This window comes from Chlamydotis macqueenii, chromosome 22 (genome assembly GCF_036417535.1).
Source record: "Chlamydotis macqueenii isolate bChlMac1 chromosome 22, bChlMac1.mat, whole genome shotgun sequence".
Taxonomy (NCBI): Eukaryota; Metazoa; Chordata; class Aves; order Otidiformes; family Otididae; genus Chlamydotis; species Chlamydotis macqueenii.
Genome location: NC_141577.1, coordinates 575,420 through 595,962, shown reverse-complemented (window position 1 = coordinate 595,962; position 20,543 = coordinate 575,420). Strand labels below are relative to the sequence as shown.

At 53.5% G+C, this 20,543-nt stretch overlaps 1 protein-coding gene across 1 annotated transcript in view; it reads right to left on the bottom strand.

Moving 5' to 3' along the window:
* RUNX3 (RUNX family transcription factor 3) overlaps window positions 1–20,543 on the bottom strand; it is a 36,541-nt gene that overhangs the window by 8,479 nt on the left and 7,519 nt on the right. Inside the window, exon 4 of the mRNA XM_086764977.1 lies at window positions 3,850–4,014. Coding sequence (XP_086621103.1) covers window positions 3,850–4,014 — 165 coding nt within the window. The remainder of the gene's footprint in view (window positions 1–3,849; window positions 4,015–20,543) is intronic.

Below are 20,543 nucleotides of genomic sequence, written 5' to 3'. Positions count from 1 at the left end.
GGAAGCATTCTGCTGATGACTGGCCTATGTTTAAAACCTTGCGCTGGCTTTAAGTAACGGCTTGGAAATCAAGCTGGTTAAAGCTGAGCGGATTCCAGACCAGGAGATCTGAAAGCTTTTCACCAGCAAAGACAACGTCTCCCAGTGTTCAGGAGACACTGGGGCAGGGAGAGGCAGTGCGGAGTTTGCACAAGGATCACACGTTCACTGCTCTCCCTGAGAAGTCAGGGGAGTTCGGTCTCACCAGAGCGATGCGAGGTCTGCGAGGGGCTGTTAGCGCAGTAATCAAACCAGCTTGCTCTGTTACTGAGCAGCTTTGAAATCACTTTGCCATTGTTCCCGTGCACGCAAGGCCCCTGCGCGTTGCCGGACAATGCACACAATTGCTTCTGAGTGGGTGAAGATGTTTCCACCACAAAGCTAGAACACAGGAGCTGGCCGCGCGGGCGGCCCTCCTCTGCTGCAGGGGGAATAAAACAGCTCAGCGTGACCCACTGCCGAAACGCAGGCGAGGGCAAAGCCTCGCGGCCAGCATCGGGGCCGCTGGGACCATCCCAGTTCTCCCCAGGAGGACGTGTGTCTGTCACCATCCCACTTCCCCAGAGCACAGCAGCCCCGAGAAGCAGCCAAAGGCGGGCAGAAGCAAGTTCCTTTAACATCTTGCTTCACTTTTGAGAGCTACTTCATTTTTTTTTTTTTAAGCTAGAAGACAAAACCCAAAATGAAGCAAGCACGCAAGGCTCTGGCTTCGCGTGCCCCATAATAAGGAACCATTTCAAGCCATCCTAATGACAGCTTGGTATCTCGCTGCGGCGACGGGAGAGACGGGATTTCAAAACCTCAGATTTTCCAGACCTCACTGGAGAAGTATTGGGCCAAATCCTCAACAGGGGCAAACGGCTCTGCTCTGCCGGAGCCAGGGAAGCAGCGCTGGCTGATGCGAGATGTGGGCCTGCCTGTCCTACCTGCCCGGCTACAGGGCCAGATTCTCATCATGGCTACGCTGGGGTGAACCCAGAATTACCCCACTTTCCCCGCAAAGCAGTGGAAACGGGAATGAAATCTGGTCTGTGGAGGGATGCAAATGCCTGTCCCATTTGCAGACAGGCATGAGAAGGGGTTGATTCTCTGCCCGTGTGCATGGGGTAAGGGAAGACCAAAGCCACTGAGCTATGCCGGCACCAGGCGCGAGGGCAGGATCTGACCTGCTCGGCCACGGTGCTGCGCGCGCTTTCCTCCCGTGTTTCCTGGCATGTCCTTCACAAATGATCGGTTTTCTCCTTCCAGGAGGGTTTTGGTTTGAGACCATTTAACCTCAAGATGCTCATTTTACATGGGGGCTATTTATAACCTCCGGGGGCCGCTTTACTGAAAGTCTTCTGCAAATGGCTGAGGGCCAGATTCTTCTCCCATTTACACCAGCGTCCTTGCCGTGATCTCCACTGCAGCCACAGCCGTCGCTCCAGGGAGGAAAGATTGGACTGGGCCAGAGCAAAGACGTCTCCAAAGAACCCTCCCAGAGATAAAATGCTGTCTCCCATCTGCCTGTCTGCGTCAAAGCCCAAACGCCATGTGCTGTGAGCAGGGATGTGAGGTGCTGGAATCCCCCCACCATGGCCGAGGCTGTTTCTGAGCATCTTGGCTCCCCAGTCTGGTTTTGCCAGAAGCGGATTAGGAAGCGTTCACACAAACTGCTTGGTCAGCAGAATGGGGAGGCCAGCCGCCTCCGGCACGCGAGCAGAGTGCTGCCGGGCATAGGTGCTCGCGGAGGGAAAAACCTGCTCCCTTTTAACCCCTGCATGAGGCTGCAAAGATACTAAAAACATGAAGGCTGGGAAGCACCCAGGTAAAAGGTAGCGGGGGCCGGATGAACTCCAGCTTGCCCCATTCATCCCTCCTAACCAGTATCTCGTTATGCTTTTTGCTAATCGGCTTCTCGTGCGTGTTACCTAAGAACGCGCCAAGTCGCGAGAATTACAGGCCTGTTAACTCCCGTGTTATTCTTGGCATGGGCCAGGCTCCACTTGCTGGGGTAAAAATTATGATCTTTGTGAATAAGGCATGTGTGTGTGTGAGAGAAAGAGGTTTTTTTATTATTATGATTATGATTGGTTATAGTCAGCGTTGTGTCAAAAGGACAGGGCTGCGATTAAAATGACTGAGCTGATTCTGCTCCCGGTTATGCTGGTAAGAACCCGCAGTAATTTTAAGACAGTTCCTCCAACTTGGGAAGAAGAGAGCCAAGAGCAGAGCGTGCACGAACTGCCTTTTGCAGCATTCCTGGTGCTTTGGATTCGCTCCACAGGAACGATTTTAGATGGCTAATTTTGTGTGTCTCCACTCCTGCTGTCACTTGACATTTGGGAGTTTGGCACGGATGGTAGCTTGTGGCCAGTTTCATTTTTTTCTTGTTGAATTTGTGTCATCACCTGATTTTTTTGCTCCAAACGACACTCTTTGGGTTTCTGGCACTACAGGGGACTGGGCTAGTTGAAAATACGCATCTTTTTTTTCTCCCCCCAAGAATCTCTTTCTTTATGATGCAGCCAATGAGACGAGCCTATAAAACTCTCTCTCTCTCTCTCCCTCTTGCTTCTAGAAACAAAAATCAAATGATAATCCTACACAAAATGCCCAGGTTCTTCTCATAAACCATGCTAATATCAATGAAAATTCCAAGCATAAAGATTTGCATTTCAATGAGAAATAAATTAAATTTTCACTGTAATTTTGGGCTGGGAGGAGCGGGGCAGCTTTTACAGTTCAAGTAACATTTTCAAACATGTTTTTGCGCCCGAGACACCCTCTTTGCCAATGACACTGAGGTTTTGAAACATCTACGTCACTTCTGAAAATGCAGCATAAAGGCTTTTGGAACTTTTCGGCGTGAAACCTTCCAATCACCAAAACTCAAAATGCAAACATCTTAAATACCAACCCTTAAATCCCCACTAGTATTTCTGCTGATTTTTCAAAGGAAACAACGCCAAGATGAAAAATGCACGGAAAAGGAGCACGTCTCACGTGCAAAGAGGGAAACGGTCTCTCTTAATACATCGCGGTGGCGTCTGGCTGCGCTGCATGCTGCGAGCGGCAAGGCAGCTGGGTGTTTTCAACCCCGTGCTTACTTTGGGGGCTGAAATTCAGACGCATGGGAATTAGCAGACCAACTTCTCTCGGGTAACTCTGGTGGCAGTTCCTACCTCTTCCCTGGCAACGAGCTACGATGCAGATTCACGGGGAACGCCCAAGGGCTCAGCTCTGCTGCTGGCAAACAAGGGAAGAGCAAAGGCTCTGTGTGCGCGCACGCGTGCGCCCATGCAGGTGTGCATATGTGTGGGGAATTATGCTGGGGCTGGGTGATGGATCACCAGACTTGGCATAAACACAATGCAACAAGATAAGAAACCATTTGGATTAGCATGTAAAGTATAATACACCCTTTCTAGTTGATGCTTAACCGTCTACACGGGTGCCTTCGCGTCAAAGAAGCTACTGGCTTCAAAGCGTGTTGCTCTGACCTCCCTTGCATTCCTCCTGAAACTGCTCAGTTTTTTCCTAGGAGCCCAAATATAATGGTGCACACAGCAAAATCACCTGGGTTTATGATTCAGCAGCCATCTGCTGATTTAATGGGTGCAAAAAGGCTTCCAGGGTCAAGAAAACCAACTAAACCCCTCCCTGCTTGTCCCTGAAGGGCTCCCTACCCCGGGGAGAGCTGGAGTCCAGCCCTAAAATACCATCTGGAGGGAAGCCTGCTCGGCTGGGACGGTTCCGCTCCCTGCCCAGCCACGTCGGGAGCACGAGGGTTCGGGGTGCGACGCCAGCCCGGGGTACCCAGCCAGTTACCTTGTATTGGAGTTTGAGCCTGGGACCCGAAGTGGCTTGGGGTGCTGAGGGATCCGCGAGGGTTGGGTGTTGTCGGCGTGACTCTCATGGTCTGGCGCAGCCGTTCCAGCTCCCCGTAGCGCTCGGTGAAGGGTTTGGCTTGGTCTTCTAGCTTTTGTCTGTGCCCTGGAACACGATAAGAGAGTCTGGTATCTGATCGGTTACCCTTTGGCTAGAGCTCGCTGGTTTGCTGTTATTCACACGGGGTAATGCATGGCGGCCCCGGCGGAGAACGCCTCCCCGAGGGCTTTGCACAGCGTGCACGCGCAGGAAGAGCTTGCGGTTCAGACGGACGAAGCCTGCCGCAGAACGGACACAGACTGACCCACGCGGGAGGCCCCGGGTCGTCCAGTGTCTGATCGAGGAGCAGGATGCAGGCGCTTGGGTCAAGGTGCCCTGTGCTGTGCCCAAGCGACCAGCCTACGCCAGCCCTCGCTCTCCCCAAAGAGGGAGAAGCCCCATCTCCTGGCAGGGTGGTGACTGGGGAACCAGCAAAGGAAATGTTGAACATTACCCATTTTCTGCAGCGCTTGCTCAGCACATAGAGAGCTCTCGCCTTGCTGCAGCCCCCTCCCCAGCTCTGCCCGCCCGGCAGATCGGAGCCAAGCCGGGCTGGAGAAGGCGCCGGAGGAGGGACGGGAGCACCCACCCGGGTACCGCACCTCGGCCATCTCACTTTCTGCTTTCTGTTCCTCTTTTCCTACCCGTGAAACAGGGGCACTATTCACCTACCTCCCCAGGCAGGGCAGCAGCTAATGAGCATTTGTAAAGCACTCCCAGCTCCTTAGGTAGCAGCTGCTGCAACAGGGCAATAATTATTAAATTTATGCTAATTGTCCCAAGGCAAGAAGCGCATGAAATCCGCCTGATACATAACTTTCGCATTTTACTGTGTTAATCACTGCTGAGCGGCTTCGCTCTCCCTGGGCCGGGTTCCAGGCTCAGTTACACCCGCACAAAGCTGAAGGGACTCCAGAGAAGCCAGAGCTGCTTTGGTTTACACTGGTGCCAGGTTCAGACCCTGGATTCTCCTTGCTCTTCGCCCGTCGCAGCCGTGCAGCACCCTCAGCACTTTGCACCTGCCGGGAAACAACCTTCCCAAGGCGGTGAACGCCTTATCCCGGCGTGATCGAGAGCGGAGCTGGGAGGCGCTGGAGGTGTGCAGGCATGCCAGGGAGGCAGGAGAGGAGCTGGGAAGAAAGCCTTCGGAGAGCTGGGCCGTATCAGATCCAGCCCTACGGCCCGACATCCACCGCATCAAGCTCAGCTCTTTTGAGAAGCAGAGCAACACATTTAGAAGGTGAAAAACACAGCCACCTCCTGCTCGCACCCTCCCTTCCCTCCTCCCTCACATCTGCGTGGCGTGAGCTCACTGTCAATTTATAGAAAAGTCACAGAAAGTCCCCAGACTTCCCCCTCCTTAAATCTGATGCCTGATATCTTCTGATCTTGCATTTGCTGGGCTTGTCGCGCTCAGGCTGCGCTTGCCAGGCTGTCTGCAGAGACGCCAGACGGGAGGGGAGAGATCGACTCCGGAGCGGATCTCACGCTCCCGGCTGAGCTCCCTGCCACGGCATCGCTCCGTGGGTATCCCAACAGCAAACTGTCCCCAGCCACAGTTTTTGAGGGGCTTTGACACTCCCTGGGAGCTCCACATCCAGGTGAGCCCCGCCATGCCCCCCAAACTCTGTAATCCCCAGGTGTGTGAAAGTCCAAACCAAACGGAAAAGTGCTGACGCCAGAGAGCAAAACTTGGTAAGGACAAACTCCCAGCAGAAAGCAAAACCCAGCGGTATTTTGAAAATATATTTTCCCTGCTGTGTGAAGTAAACCAAGGAAACCTCAAATCAACACCAGAAACACTCTCTTCTGATCTCCGTGCGTCCTGACCTTGACCATCTCTGCGCTGTCTGAGGGCCTTTGGAGGGACGAGCAGCATCCGTCACACGGTATTTGTGCTTTCCCCAAGGGGAAAAGCGTGTGCAGTGAGCTGTCTTGTTTTGGTCCACATTTTATGATTTTGGTATACGTTTGAGCACAGGAGAAGAAAAATAGGTTTAAGTTTTTCCTTTAACCAGTTTTCTCAGGCAGAGCTTAGCAGAGAAGCCAAAACGACTTCAAAGACCAAGTTCCACAGAAATTTAATGGAAATTAAGTTCTCTGCCTCTATCTCAGCTGAAACCCTATCCTGTGGTAGTATCTGGCATGTGATGGAGAAAATCCTAAAAAATAAATCACGTGATCTCTATGCTGATCATGTTTTTAAAGATTATTCAGCCGTACGACTTCACCGAGGGCTTCATGTGGCTGCATCATGCTGCACTGCGGTTGCTCCGGTCCCCGCGCTGTCTGAACGTGGGCACAGCCCTTTGGGGTTTTCAACCCTCAAGCGAATAGCAGTGATGTACTTACACTCTGAAAGGGGCTGGTTTGTGGGGAGACCCAGCAATTACCAGCAAAACCCCCAAAAACCTAAAACTGTCCTGATAAAAAGAAAGTAGAAAACTCGATGCGAATGTAAGTTGAGGCAAACACAGGGCTCGTTTAGGAGGAAAAACCCAGAGGAGAGCTGCGGTGGGATCAGAACCCTTCATGGCTCTCCTAGACCCTCTCCAGTTCATATCCCACCCCATCTCCATGGGTGGGCTCCGGCAGCACTAAACTGTAATGAAACAAGGCAGCGAACGAGTTAAAAAACCACCGATGTGGACTGCCAGCCCTCTTTGGTACAGGCTGTCTCCCCAGGACTTCCTGCCGCTTGTCACTTAGAGCTAAGGACGTCAGCCTTTGTCACGCAAGAGAGAATTGCTATTAATGGGTCTCTTTCATCAGAACAACCTGAGCTTTTTAATTTCTGCAGTGGTTGGCTTCATTAAAAGCCCTTCCCCATCTACCCACAGCTGTCACGGAGAGGAAACCAATGCCGTCAAGTGAACAATGGCTCATACCTTAGAGAAGAGGAAGGTGGTTTCTAGCTTAACCCACGGGCTGATTCAAAGCCTCCCGAAGCCAGTGGGTGGATTTCCAAGCGACGCCAAACAGCTCCAGACCTCATCCCAAGAAATCTGTCCAAGAAGTCTTAATCATCCCAACCTGCGAATTTCTGGGGCACGAAACCTGCTGCTGGGTTGGAGATTTTGCACTGGGTTTCCAGCTGTGCTGGCTTGCAGTTCAGTATTTACGGAACCAACAGTCCTTAGTGCTATAAAACGATGGCAGCCACTGACCTCAGGCGCTTCTTGTCAACAGCGCGAGGGCTTTAACGCCGGATCGGGTTTCCAAATCAGTTAACTCCAGTATTGAATACGACATGATGTAAACGTTGACAGAGCACCTACGATCCTGATGTAATAACAAGATCTGTATCAGCACATCAAACAAACGATCCCATTGAACACTTCCCAGCTGGAAGAACCAATGTGATTTTGACACTTTAGGCCACTAATAAGAAGCATACTGGAAATTTTGGGTGTTTCCTTGGAATGCAGACAGCAAAACAGTATGTGCCTCACTGGAGCTCAGGCCCTCCAAGCTATGATTTGAAGACATGCTTTCTGCATTAAAACATTTCAAAGACCAAACAGACCGTGCTCTTCCTTCTAGGAGCGTGCAACCTGATGCAGCTTCTGAAGCTGGGACCTGGATGGGGTTCCCAGGCAGTGGGGGCTGGTGTCCACGGTGTTCACCAAAAGCAGCTTATTTTCCCACCTTACTGAGATGCAAAATACAAAGTTGATCAAAGGTAGAAAGGGGCTCCAGGATCTTCATGGCCTGAGTGATACCAAAATCTCAGAGCTGGCAGATTTGTAAAACCACTCTCTGGTGTGCCTGGGGGTCTTGGTCCCCTGCTCTGTCTGTGTTTGGATGTAGATGGGGTTACAGTCAGGAGACGCAAGGAGCCACACCACCTGCTCTCCAACCTCAGCAGGTTTCAGCTGGGTGTCAGATTTGTCCCCATCCCCTGTTGTAGCCCCGCGCTACCAAAAAGGACGAGAGAGCAGATGGTGGGAAGTGGCTTGGCCCTCCCCAGGCATCTCGCTGCGAAACGCTGGTGGCAGGCTGGAGCGAAGGAAGCGCAGAGCGTTTCAGCTCGGGAGGGATGTTCATTAACACAAATATTTGCAGATCATTTCCTTAGCTCCACTGAGGAGGAGACGAGAACCAGAAGACTGTAGCATGGGCTGGGGCAGCAGCTCGAGCCGAACCATCAGCAGCCACAGAGGCCTCCACGCATCCACTTTCAAAGCAAGGCTCCAAGCATCCCACCGGCAAGCTCCCACCATCCTCCACCCAGGGCTCTGCTCAAATATTAACAGCCAAACTCCACAAGAAGGAGCTCACTAGGAGCAGCCCGTGCCGCACACAACCCGGTGGCTTAGTCTCCACCCGTCCATGAGAACGGACCACAAGAAAGCAATCAGCAGTGGATAAAACTCCGTCTCAATGCGCAAAACACTTTTCAAATTCCTCCTGTAGCTCTCAAAATAGGTACTTCAGAGAGACATGCCAGTCCTCTACAGAGGGTTGAATTTTTTCCCAGTCTGAGTCTCAGCTAGACTATCAAGTCCCAGCATGTGCTCCAGAAACAAGACACATGTGAAACTCCCGTGTTATGGGAACAGCAGGCCTGTCCCTTACAGCAGATGTTGGGGTGGTTTCATCTTTGCACACCTATAAAGCAAGACTTGAAGATGCCTCAGGTTTTCCCTGGAAACCCTCCTCCGGCTCGAGACTCACCATGGGAAATTCCCAGCCAAGAAGGATTTGGTGGAGCCCCATGGCCAATGAAAGAGGGAGGGGAGGACAGCATGGAGAAGGGAACCGGGCTGCCCAGCGGCTGGAAGGTACTCAAACATGACGTCTCCACGGAGGATGGTGGAGATCTCCACCGAGCTCCAGTGAGCAGCAGCAGCCGGCAAATGCCAGCGCTATTTCAGCCCACTTCTAAAAGTTGAAGCCCAGAAGTTCACAGGAGGCAGCAGGAGGAAAATGTTAGAAGGAACTGTCTCTTCTGCTGCCGAACAAAGTCAAGCACAGATAACTCATTATTCACATGTTTGAAGTTGGCCTGCTTACGCCATTTGGAAAGAGAATCAGTCACGGCGAGGCTTTGCTTTGGTTTCCTCTGGCGTTCGTGAGACACTACTGCTACTGTCTTCCTCCAGCTTGGAGAGAAAGGGGAGTGTGTCGCAATGCACCTCGGCGCGCACGCCCTGGCAGAGGCTTTACACCGTCTTGAACAACGAAAGGAAAATAATATTTAAAGGGGTGTGGGAGAGAATTAAAAAAAAAAAGGGCTGCTAATTTATAAAGCTTTTTTAGCTGGTGGTGGTCTGAGATGAATTGGCTGCCTCTAAAAGGATGAAAATAAATATCCCTCTTTTTGAAGGAAAGAGGCTGGCCCGCGGCCAGCTGGCAGGAAGCACAGAGATATGTTGCATTTACAGTAGGTTTTTACTGTCTGAAGCTCCAGCAGCAGGAGAGATGTTTGTTGCAGGCAGCCTGGTATTGATTAGCCGGCTTTGCGAGCCCCTGATCTCCTCTCGCTTACGGGTCAGTCCCTTGACTTTGCTTCTGCCTCTCTCCCTGCCCGCCCTGCGAGCGGGGCAGGTTCTGAAAAATCCCACAGTGGCCTTTTGTCACACTGGGAGACCCCAAAACTAAGCCCTCTGGAAGGAAAATAAAGCGGGGCATCAATTCAGACGTTTGAACAGGCATCTAGAGCAGCATTTCCAAAAGCTCCTGGGATGCGAGAGCCGTGGCCCATGTTCATATCAAAAGGAACATCACACCCAAATTTCCATGCAACTTTGGCACAAATCCCTAAAGGACCCAGGCTCCCCATTCCCAGGGTTTCAGCAGGGAGACTGAGGCTTCCTGGATTTCCAAAAGTATTTAAAGCACTTTACATCACAGGTAAGGCTGGGGGCATTCTCAGCAGCGGACTGGGTAAAATTCATCAGGTTTCAGCATTTAGCCTGCTCGTGCCTTGCTGAAAATCCCCGCGAGTGCTTTCCTGCATCTTTCTGTCCTCAAAGGCCTCTGGAAATCTGGCTCTGAGGCTGCAGAGTCAATTAGGTGGTGTCTGAAAAGTTTTGATGTGAAGATCTGAAAATTTCACCCCATGTGTCACAAACGAGCAGATCGGTGCACATGTGCGGGAAATACAGCAGCTTTCGTACCACGGTGCAAAAACCACCAGCACCACCCACTGTGCTGCCGTTGCTCCCGTTTCCAGGAAGGCAGAATTCAATTTATGGCCTGTGATCCAGTTCTCATGGAATTAGGCAAACCCCTTGATTCAAAGATTTCAAAGCTGGGTGCTCAGGAGAAGCAGACAGATCTCAAGTCCGTCCAGCTGGTATTGCCTCAGTCACGTCTGAGATCAGATTTTCAGCTGCATATACGAGCTGTCGCTACGTAGATCAGTGGAGCGATGCCAGTTTACGGTGAGTTAATGCCTGCTATCTAACAACTGGAAATGGGACCTGCGTGGTACCAGTATAGCTGGTTTTTCCCAGTTAATAACCTGTTCCATTAGGGCAAGCACATGAAATTCCTTCGGGTGACACTGGTTAAGGATACGCTGCCCAGGATGGGGAGGACCATCTGCTGGGTTCAGACCTGTGCAAGGAATGTGCCGTGGTGCAGCTGATGGATCGGAGATGTATCCGACGCCGTGGGGCCACGTGGCAGCCAACTGGATACAGCCGCGTTTTGCCAGCCGGTCCTGCGCTCTCGATAACGCAGCGCAACCCCGATCAGGCTCCAACTTTCCCAAGGTTTGAGGATGCTGAGCGTTGGGTTTCCCCTTTGCCCTGGGACAGAGCTGGAGTCGAGCCCTGACATTTGAATGTTAATATCCCTCGATCCCAGCACTGAGCTCCAAGCTCCATCTCTGGAGACTGGCTGGTATGTCGGATAATTACGGCTCCCATAAGCTTTGCCAGCATGCAACGCAACGCTATGAGCAAGAGCCCTAGAGCAACGCTACCTGCACGGCACCCTCAATCCTCTCTGCAAGGCTGCTCCTCCACAGCCAAGCCAGCAGAGCCACGCACGGGCTAACGGCAGGCAGGGGGGATGCTCTCTGCTTGTGGGGTCCCTCTTCCTCCGCCCCTCTCTCCCCCTCTCCCACTACAGGGCGTAGATTCACTGGAAAGAATAAGATAAAATAATGCAAAATCATGTCTAAGCACCTTCCGCTGCAGGATATGATTTATCTCTGGCTGATTGCAGCACAGGTGACTGGTCTCCGGCAGCGGAAGAGAAGGGTCTTAGGAACTCAATTTCGTCTCATTCTGAGTCAAATCCTCTTCCTCCCTCCGCCACATCATTAAAGTGATTGGTTGCGCTGATAAGCCCTTTCGAGAGGGAGAAACGAGATGTGTCCTGCCCTGACATCTGATGTGATCTTGTGGTTTTTTTTTGATATTTCTGGTCCTTTAGCTGTTGTCTTCCCTGAAATGAAATTTGCCTTTTAACATTGATTTTTTTTTTTTATTTTTTTTATTTTCTCCCCTCTTTTCCAATCTGTGACCCTTCATACTGCCCTCCTGAGCTTCCAAATCCCGCCCGAGGGAAGCGGGGCCGCATTGTGTTATCAGCCCTCCAACATGCCATCCCAGGTCCAGCACGGTCAACCCTCACCAGCAACAGACTCCACGTACGTGCAACGCTCCCGCGTCACCTGCTGCCCACCGGGGCATTAGACCTGCCTTACAAATGGGTAAACTGAGGCACGGGGCAAAACACTGCCCCTTCACAAAGGAGCGAAGCTCACCAACATCCTCACCGCAATCCTCACAAATGCTCCTTCTTAGTGCCGGCACGTCCCATTCCCTGCATGCATCCCAGCCCGCCCGTCCCTTTGCGCAGGTCCCTGAGGGCCCAGCAGGAATCGCTTTTGCTGTTCATTTAAACGGCACCTGGCACAACTCACCCCCGCGCCCAGCATCGAAACACCACCGACATCCTTCTGGAAGAAGCCTTCAACGAAACTTCATTCTCCACACATCCCCCATCCACCAGAGGATCCTCTGCTCCAGTTTAATCTCTTCCAAACACACTAGCAATGCCCGCTTCTCCGATTCTGATTTCTTTTCAAAGCCAGAGCAGGAGAACGTGCCTCCTCCACCCCAGCTCAGAATCGTGCCCTAGGGTTTTCCTGCAGCTTTCAAAAGCAGGAGGTGTTGCAACCAATTTCAACAAAGATTTCTTTGTACAATGCAAGCAAAAAATAATTTCCCTGTTCTGACTCCCAATACGGCTTCGCTTAGAAAGTATTGGTCATTTTTAAGTGAAATTATTTTGAAGTTATTACGCGCCAGGTGATTATAAAAGGAGAGCTGGAATTTACTGTATGTGGCAAATAAAATAATTAGAGGAGTGAGTTTACCAGAGCCCATGTAATTTTTGTTGCTCTATTAATATTTCTTTTGAGGCTGGGATTACAGCCTCGGGCTGCTGCACCAAAGGCCCGCGCGATGCAAGCCCATCGCTTTGGGCGTGGTGGGGCGACCTTTCTCCCCGCTCTGCAAGCCCCACGCCCTGCCGAGGGGCGAGCGGGTCCCACGCGGGGCTGGGGGTCTCGCACAGCCCGATCCACACAAGCCCGGGCGCCCGGCTGCTGTTCTCCCGAGGGATTTTTATCCGAGCCCCAGCGCCCGGCCCCAGGCCCCCCTCAGCTCGGCTTTGCAGCGTGGCCCCGAAGGGGTTAACTGGGTAGCAGTGTCTATAAGAAATTAGAGGAGGCAGTTTAACGTAATTGCTTGCCATGCATGTATCAACAGCGGTCCTGAGCTGCTTCTGCAAGAACACAGCGCCCTGGACGGCCTGGGCAGGGACCAAAGGGTGCAAATTCCCCGCTGGGATCAAAACACGTTAGCAATGGGAATCCGAACAGAGAAACGCTCCTCCGCAGCGAGCACCGATCTGCAAGGGCTGCTGCGCGACCCGGGGAGCCCCGAGCGGCGTCTCCTCATCCCTCCCCGCCACCCGTGGGTCTCCTCCGCCCTCCGAGAGACGGGGTTCAAGCTCATCCTTCGCCTCCTGCCCGGCCGCTCGCCGCGAAGGGGAGGTTTTGAGGGGTCTGGGATGGAGGGCGAGAGCGGGTGGTGCGTCGTGCCCCTCTCCGGCTGCCTGGCAGGGTGAGCAGCGGTGGCACCGCCGCTGTGTCATCCTCCCAGCCCTTCGCCCGGCCAGCGTTTTCTTTTCATGTCTCCACCCGAAGAGCAAACGGGACAGGGAAGGGTGCGACGGAGCTGAACGACACGACCCCCAAGGCAGCCGGGGAGATGGCAGAGAAAATACCAATAAAACCAAAATACCTTACACTGAAAAATACCTTGCATTCCACTGAGGATTTCCCATGCCTGCCTTGTTCCAGGACACCCCCTCCAAAGCCCTTGGGCTCCTCACGGGGCTGGGTCAGCACGGGGAGCAGCAGAGACCCCCCAGCTCTGCGCAGGCTGGGACCAGTGAAGCCGGAGACGGGAGCGCAACCGGGATCATCCTGACGTCCCCGGGCAGCGTCATCCCCGCGCCGTGCCCAGGGGCTGCTGCCGGGAAACGCCACGCAGGTCCCCCACGGGCAAGAACGCTGCCGAAGCGCACGGGCGGTCGTACGGAGCCCGCGGGGTTTCTTTAGCCATCCATCGCCAAGGGCGGCAGTGCGTCCGGAGCAGGCAGTTGGCAGGGAAGCGAGAAAGTGTCACTCAGGATTTCCTCCTCTTCCTCCCCAGGGAAGGGGACAGGTGTCGAGGTAGGAAATCAGCGTATTTTAAGTACTGACATTTAAATTAGAACAAACTATAGCAATTTTACATCGGCAGAAAACTGTCCAGGAAGTGGTGGGGTCATTTATTTATTTAAATGATCTTGTTGGTTTGGTTGATTTCGTTGTCTTTTTTTTCTTTCTTATTTTTCCTTTTTCTTCACCATTTCCCTTTTATTTTTTTTTTCCTCCTAATTCCTGGACAAACTGGGAAATGTCTGTGTATTTATATCTAGCTAAGGACAAGCAGGGGAATAAAACAAAAGGCCTTAATAATACCCAAAACTATCACCCCACGGGAGCACTTCAGCACTGAGCCTGCTTTTAATTACAGATGCATCTCGAGTTCAAGTTCTGCGCAGCCCCACAAGGATGCCTTTTTGCCAAGATAAAATCTGAAATCGTACAATACTGGCACGACGCAGCCCTTGCCCTGGGTCCCCATTCGAGCTTCTGAGAAGCACAAGACCCTCTAATAATTTATTATCTTTTCTCCAAGTGCTTGCCAAAGCTGTATGGAATCTCCAAGCGTAAAAAGCGCAGTAAACACGGGGTGGCACCGCCCCAGGCACGCTGAGGACTGCAGGCTCCCAAAACTGCCCGTAGCTAGGGGATCACTTGGCCCTTGCTCCCCTTTGGTTCCCATCCCATAACCCCATCCAACTGCCCCGCTCCCTTTCCCTCATCCTCAGCTATTTCAGTCCGGCCCTTGCCGACCCGCGTCGGCATCTGCCAGTCGGTCAGTCCCCATTTCCCCGTGTCCCAGGATCAGGAGCGCTACAGATTTTCTTTCACCATCCAGATTCACGGAGCTGGGAGCCCAGAGGGACACAATGCATTGCCCCGAGCCTCCCCGCGCCCCACAGAGCTCTTCCAGGTCCCTGTCGTCCCTCAAAGTTGCTTCAAACCATAACAAAACCATGAGACAACCTTTTTTTCTGCCCCCTCTGCCATGTGGAAGAAACACAGTATGGATTTACACAAATCCCCGTATGACAAAGAATCCTGAGACCGGCCGGCCAAAATCCCCACGGGGCTGGGGGGCGAACGACAGCTTTGCTGTGGGGGTCGTGGCATCAGCCCCGCTCCCGAGAGTGGTTCTGCCTTTTCCAAAACTACCAGTGATTTCCCTTCCCCGAAGCACGGTGTTCGGCGGGGCTGGGATGCGACGGGTGAATTCGTGGATCCGTCACTTTTCTTGAAGGTAACAGCAACGTTTCTGCTTAGTCTTTCTTTTTTACCCCCAAAATGGTACAAATAAGGGAAGCCCTAAAGAGATGCTCTTCGTTACAGGCAATTACCAAGGAGCCAGAAATCTCGCCGAAAACCATTGATGCTTTAAAGAGATTACAACCCAAAAGTTAGCAAGGAAATAGCCAGCTCTGCAATGCATTAAACACATAATCTTGTACCTTTGATGACGTTTAAGCCATTAAGGCGTAAAAATACGATACTACTGGAGGAATCAAGTATGCATGGGGCTGTGAGGCCCCAGGAAAACCAAACAGGAGCCTGGAAGGTCACCCCACGGGGAACCCCCCGCCGCCGAAAACCCCCAGATCCGAGCCAGGCCGCCAGCGAGCGCTGAGGGGCTGGCTCAGCCCTTCGGCCTCGCCCAGCCGCGGCACTGCCTCGGCTCTGGGCACGCCGCCCTGGCCCGCACAGATGCAGAGCCCCGCCGCGCGCGGGGGCACGGAGCCGGTCTGGGGGTCGGGCCAGGTGCCGAGCAGAGAGGGTGGCAGGGAGGGACACGGCTACGGGGACACGCGCAGACCGACTCCACGCGGGCAGCTGTCTGAACTGGAGCATTGGCGCTTCCCCGCGCAGCCCACCGTGAACGCAAAACCCCAGTGCTCAGCCTCGCTCCCCCTTGCCCGAAATCTATGGGTCAGATTGGGCAGAGGCTCGAATCAGGGCAGCACCACCTTACAGGGTATGCCCGGCCATTTCTGGTTAAAGCGGGGTCTCTGCAGAGCTCGTTCGGATTAACAGAACGGAATATTGCGCCTCTTTTCCCTTCCCCAAGTGAAACGGGTTTCAGCTTTGCTATTTCTGGTAGTACATCTCAGACTTATCCACAGCCCCGAAGGACAGGGAAAGCAGCCGGGGGACTGTTTGCCTTGCTAGCACGGTCCTGCACATCCTTTTTCTTTCCAGCCTCAAACTGGAGCATCCACTAGAAATAAAAGGAAAAAAAAACCACAACAACCCACGGCATGGACTCCTCTGAGCTCAAGAAAAATGGATTCAGATGCACCTTAAATTAAAAAAAAAGTTTTAAAAGTGAGAAAGGCTTTTTCGGGGTGGTTTGTGGACACGCCGGGGTCTGGGGAGCCGGGGCCGGCGAGGCGCTGGGTGTGGGATGAGAACAGAGATGGAGGCGGCGAGATAGGGGATGCGGGCAGCCGTGCGAGGCGTGTCCGACGCAGGACGGGGTGGTTCAGGGCGCCGCTTTCATCAGCGTGGCTGCGAGGTGGATAGAGAAGCCGCAGCGAGGTGTGTGTCATCCCCAGTACGTGCTGGTACAACCCCTTCTCCTCCCCAGTTGCCACCCGGGCAGCTCAGGCGCCGCTGAAGAAAAGCCCTTGCAGCGGGGTCGAGGGTACCCTGGGCCACGCCGCCACCCCCACTGTCAACAGTGGCAAAGCTCTCTTCGTGCTGGATGTATAGACAGGATTTTTCCCCTCTACAGTCAATCTTTCTCCTTTTTTTTTTTTTGCCCTGTGCTTCACGGGGTGCTAAGGGCAGACAGTGCCCAAGCCACAGCCTCGCACCCACTGGCCGCCAGCGCCCCGGGGACGCAGGCTCCACTAACACCTCGCAGAGGCACAGACAAGGGGGTTTCCACCCTGTGCTGATCCCAAACTCTTCATTTCCCAGCCGAGAGCACGGGGCCACGGCTCAGGCTGACGTCGCGTACGGGGAACAAGCAGGGAGGGAAACCCTCACCCAGCTGAGGCTCTCGAAAAATACTGAAAGTGAGATGCGGCAGTTCTTGGAAACGGCTCAGAGCCGTGGGAGGTGAGAAGCCTTTCCACCCACCGGCTACGTACCGCCCGAGAGGGGAGCGGGTGCTCGGGTGAGCCAGAGCAGTGGCCGTCGAGCTGTCGCCACTCCTGGCGTGGCCCATCGCTCGGTCCCCAGGGATATGGAGGGAAGGAGCTTTTTGGGGAGGAAAAGTGGCCACGGAGGGAATTTGTGCCTGTGAAGGATGTGGCCCAGCTGTAAAAACCTTGCAGGGCCAAGATGGAGAGGGGGCATGAAATGCTCTTGCCTCTCCTCCTCCTCCTCCCAGCCCATGCCCAGCACGGGCACACGCTCCTGGTGCTTACTGGGGTCACAGTAAGCAGGGGACATGACTGAAAGCGTCCAATCTGAGGGACATGACCAAACGCATCAAATCTGAGGGACATGACCAAAAGCATCAAATCTGAGGGACACACCCAAAACAAGCAGGGTGGGAGACACCACCAGCCATCACCGGCACCTCCGCCGGCATTTGCATCGCTGCTGTGGCCGAGTGGGCAACAAGGGGGGGATGCGGAGACCCCACCACCCCTCGCCCTTCGGCTGTGGAAACCCAAGCTACAACCCTTTCTCATCCTCACCCTCCTCCATTTCGTCATTCAGCCCAGGAGAGGAGAAAATCAAACTGCAACGGAAGAGCGGGCAGGTCCGTGCCGCCGGGCAAGGGCTGCAGCCCCGGTGCCTCCCTCCAGCGTCCTGCTCCCTCCTCTACTCGCCTCCTCTGCTGGGGTGGGGAGGAAAACCAGCTCACTTCGCCCCAATTTAACGCAGCATTAAACCTCAGAAAGCAGCTCCGCGCCCAGAGCGGTCCCAGCCCTTGCCATGCCCGCAGAGAGGGCTCTGCCCGTCCCAGCGCGGCCGCCTTGCGCCCCTTCCCACCTCCCCGGCACACGGGGCTCTCCACACGCTACACGGATTCTAGCCCAGGTGAGCACAGCTGGGTGTGGATGCGCTTCCCATATCCCACATTCCCATTTCAGTGGGTGATGGAGGCCGCTTGGTCTCCCTTTCCTCCTCAACACGGCCAGGACAGTGGGGATGAGGTGGAAATTGAAAATAAAGGGGAAAGGGGTTTTAGAAAGGGAAGGGAGAGAGGGTAAGGAAAACTGAATGGCAGCAAGAAAATAAAGTCAAAGAGAGGGAGGAAAATTGTATTGGGGGGGGGGGGACGATGACTTTGCACAGGAGTTCCTGGGAGAAAGGGGCTGGGGCTGCAACGGGGAGCAGGGAGGAGGAGAGCACAAGGCAGCGGGAAGGCAGAGGGAAGGCAGCGGGAAGGCAGGGCAGCCAGCAGGTGGGTGGGAGGGGGAGGCCCTGGAGATGCTCCCATTTTCCCGGGAACAGACTAAACATCCCTGCGTGGCTTCCAGCTATTCATTTTGCCATGTTCTGCCTCTTGCGGGTTATTTTGCAAGCAGCTGGGGATGCGAGAGGGCTTTGCACCAGGGCTGCAGTCAGGCTCTTGCTAAATAAAGAGCTGCAGAGAAGGAGGGGAAGGAAATTCCACAGGAAGTTCAATATTTTATTACTTCCTGTTTGTACAAAGTATGTCAACACTTGGCACCCGCTGCGCCATTTGTTTAGAGCTAAGGTGTCAACTTGAAAAAATGTTCTTTTTCTCTCCAGACCTGACCCAGAAAGAGCCTGAGCTCAAGGAAAACAAAACAAAACAAAACAAAAAAACAAAAAACCTCTGAGCAAGCCAGGTGTTGGGAGAGAGCCTGCGCCATGGCTTGCCGGGGATGCTCATGGACTGCAGCAGAGCGGCTGAGACAGCGGCTTGGCCAAAGCCACTGCCACTATCAGCCCCTGGCACTGCTCCCCGCTTGGCCCTGGGTCCTTCAAACGGGCGCTTGGGGGTCTGCACCGCTGTGCTCCTGCTCTCCTGGTCCTCCCAGCCGGGCTCTGGCTGTCACCCGCTTCCCTGCCCTTTCTCGCCCATCTCGACTCCATTTCAAACTCCTCAGAAGTTGGTTGTTTTTTTTTTTTTCTGGGCACAGCTTTAGTTAAAAGACTTGCTCAAGGGCTGAGATGAAGCGATGGGACAGGGGTGGAAGATGAATGGGATGCTCAGAGGTGGGGCGTGGAGCCCAGCCACATTTCTGGCCCCAAAACCCCACGAGAATGTTTCCTGGAGGAATTTCGCTGCATCTGAGAAGACAGTGCCCAGGGCTTTCCCAGGATACCAAGACAAATGGCCAATTCTTTCCACATTAAGGGTGCGTTTCTGCCCGCTCACACCAGCCCCTCCCCAGCCCCCAGCCCCAGCCAGCGCTGGTCCTGTGCAGCCGGAGCCAACGCGCCCGGTCCCGCTCAGCTGCAGTGCTGCGGCCAAGAAGGGGCAAAGGTATGGTGTGTTTTTACGCACACACATATATGTATTTGCATGTATATATATATGTAAAAAAGTCTACCTAGTGTATACACACACATAAAACTGCAGTTCCTGCTGGCAGCTCTCGTCTCCCAGAGCCAAGCAGGGGAAGGCGGCGCGAGCCATCGCGTTTGGCCAGACGCAGGGATTGCCAGGGCTTTACCAGCCCTGCTGCTGGCCAGCGGGTGCCGGGGCACCCAAGGGTGCTGTGCCAGGAGCCACCCAGTGGAAGGTTCACCAGGAAAACCAGGCTGGGTTTCCAGGAGCGAGCCTCGGCGGCTTTGCAGTCGGTATTTCCACACCACAAGCTTCTGCCGAAAAGCGCAGGGAGGGAAGGGCAAAGGGCATTAATTAATTATTTTTTCAAATTTCATGTTCATTAGAAAATGCAAACCAGAGTGTGGCAAAAGAGGGTTTCTAAATTTTTTTTTCTTCCAATCCAATTCCATTGGATTTTCATCAATCATGGATTTAAGCCCCAGGGTCAAATCTGTAATCAAAATATGACCTTTACTGCCAACACGTTTATGACCATCTGAAAAAATTCGAAAACACCCCACAACTTGGGTCTAAACTCCTTCAATCCACAATTATGGGCTGTTGGGGGTGCAGGGATGGAGGAGAGATTCATCTTTGGGGTCCACACAAAAAAAAAAAAGGGCATAAGCAGCAAAAAACACTACACAGATCCCCTTAAGGAGCCTGCACCTCTGGCACAAACATTTTGAGGTCCACAAACCAGAGAAAGAAAAAAAAAAAAAAAAAAAAAAAAAGGGGAGAAAACTGCTGACCTTGCAGCCTGGGCCAGCGTCCCGGGGAGGGCATCCCTCAGGCACGCCAAGCCAGAGCCAGGGCACGCCGCTCCATCCTCCGGTTTGGTTTAATTACGCCAAACGAAGGCACGGCCACAACCCAAACAGCGCAGGGCGAGCGTGCCCACGGCTCAGCCCCCCAGCTCCCTGCCTGGCGACGCCGCCTTCGCCTCCATATCAGAAAATTTAAATGAAAGATCGGGAGTGATCGGCCGAGGTGTTGAAATTCAGGAGGAGCGGGTATGATTCAGCGGGGGTTTTGGTTATCGGTGAAGTCAGAGCAAAGCAAACGCTAAGAGTAGTAACTATCTCACCTTGTATTATTATTTATGTATTCCTGATTATTATTATTATTAGAAAGGCCATCTGATGCAGCAGATAAGGGGCTGAGCCAGGAGTCAGGAGACGTGGTTTCTATTCCTGACCTGGAAGAGTTGTGAAATTCCCTGCCCAAGCGCTGCCTGCTTTCCCGTCCCAGCGCGTTCCCGGCAGCAGCAGCGCCCACCGCAACCCGCGTCTGCCGGCCGCAGCCCCACGGCAGGGACCTGCCTCGCGTTTCTGGCAGAAACTGAAAACCGACAGCACTGCATCGCCTGCATGCCAGCTTTGCAAATCACAGCCTGGCCTCTCAACAGGCTCCGGGAAAGCCTCTCGCACTCCGAAATAA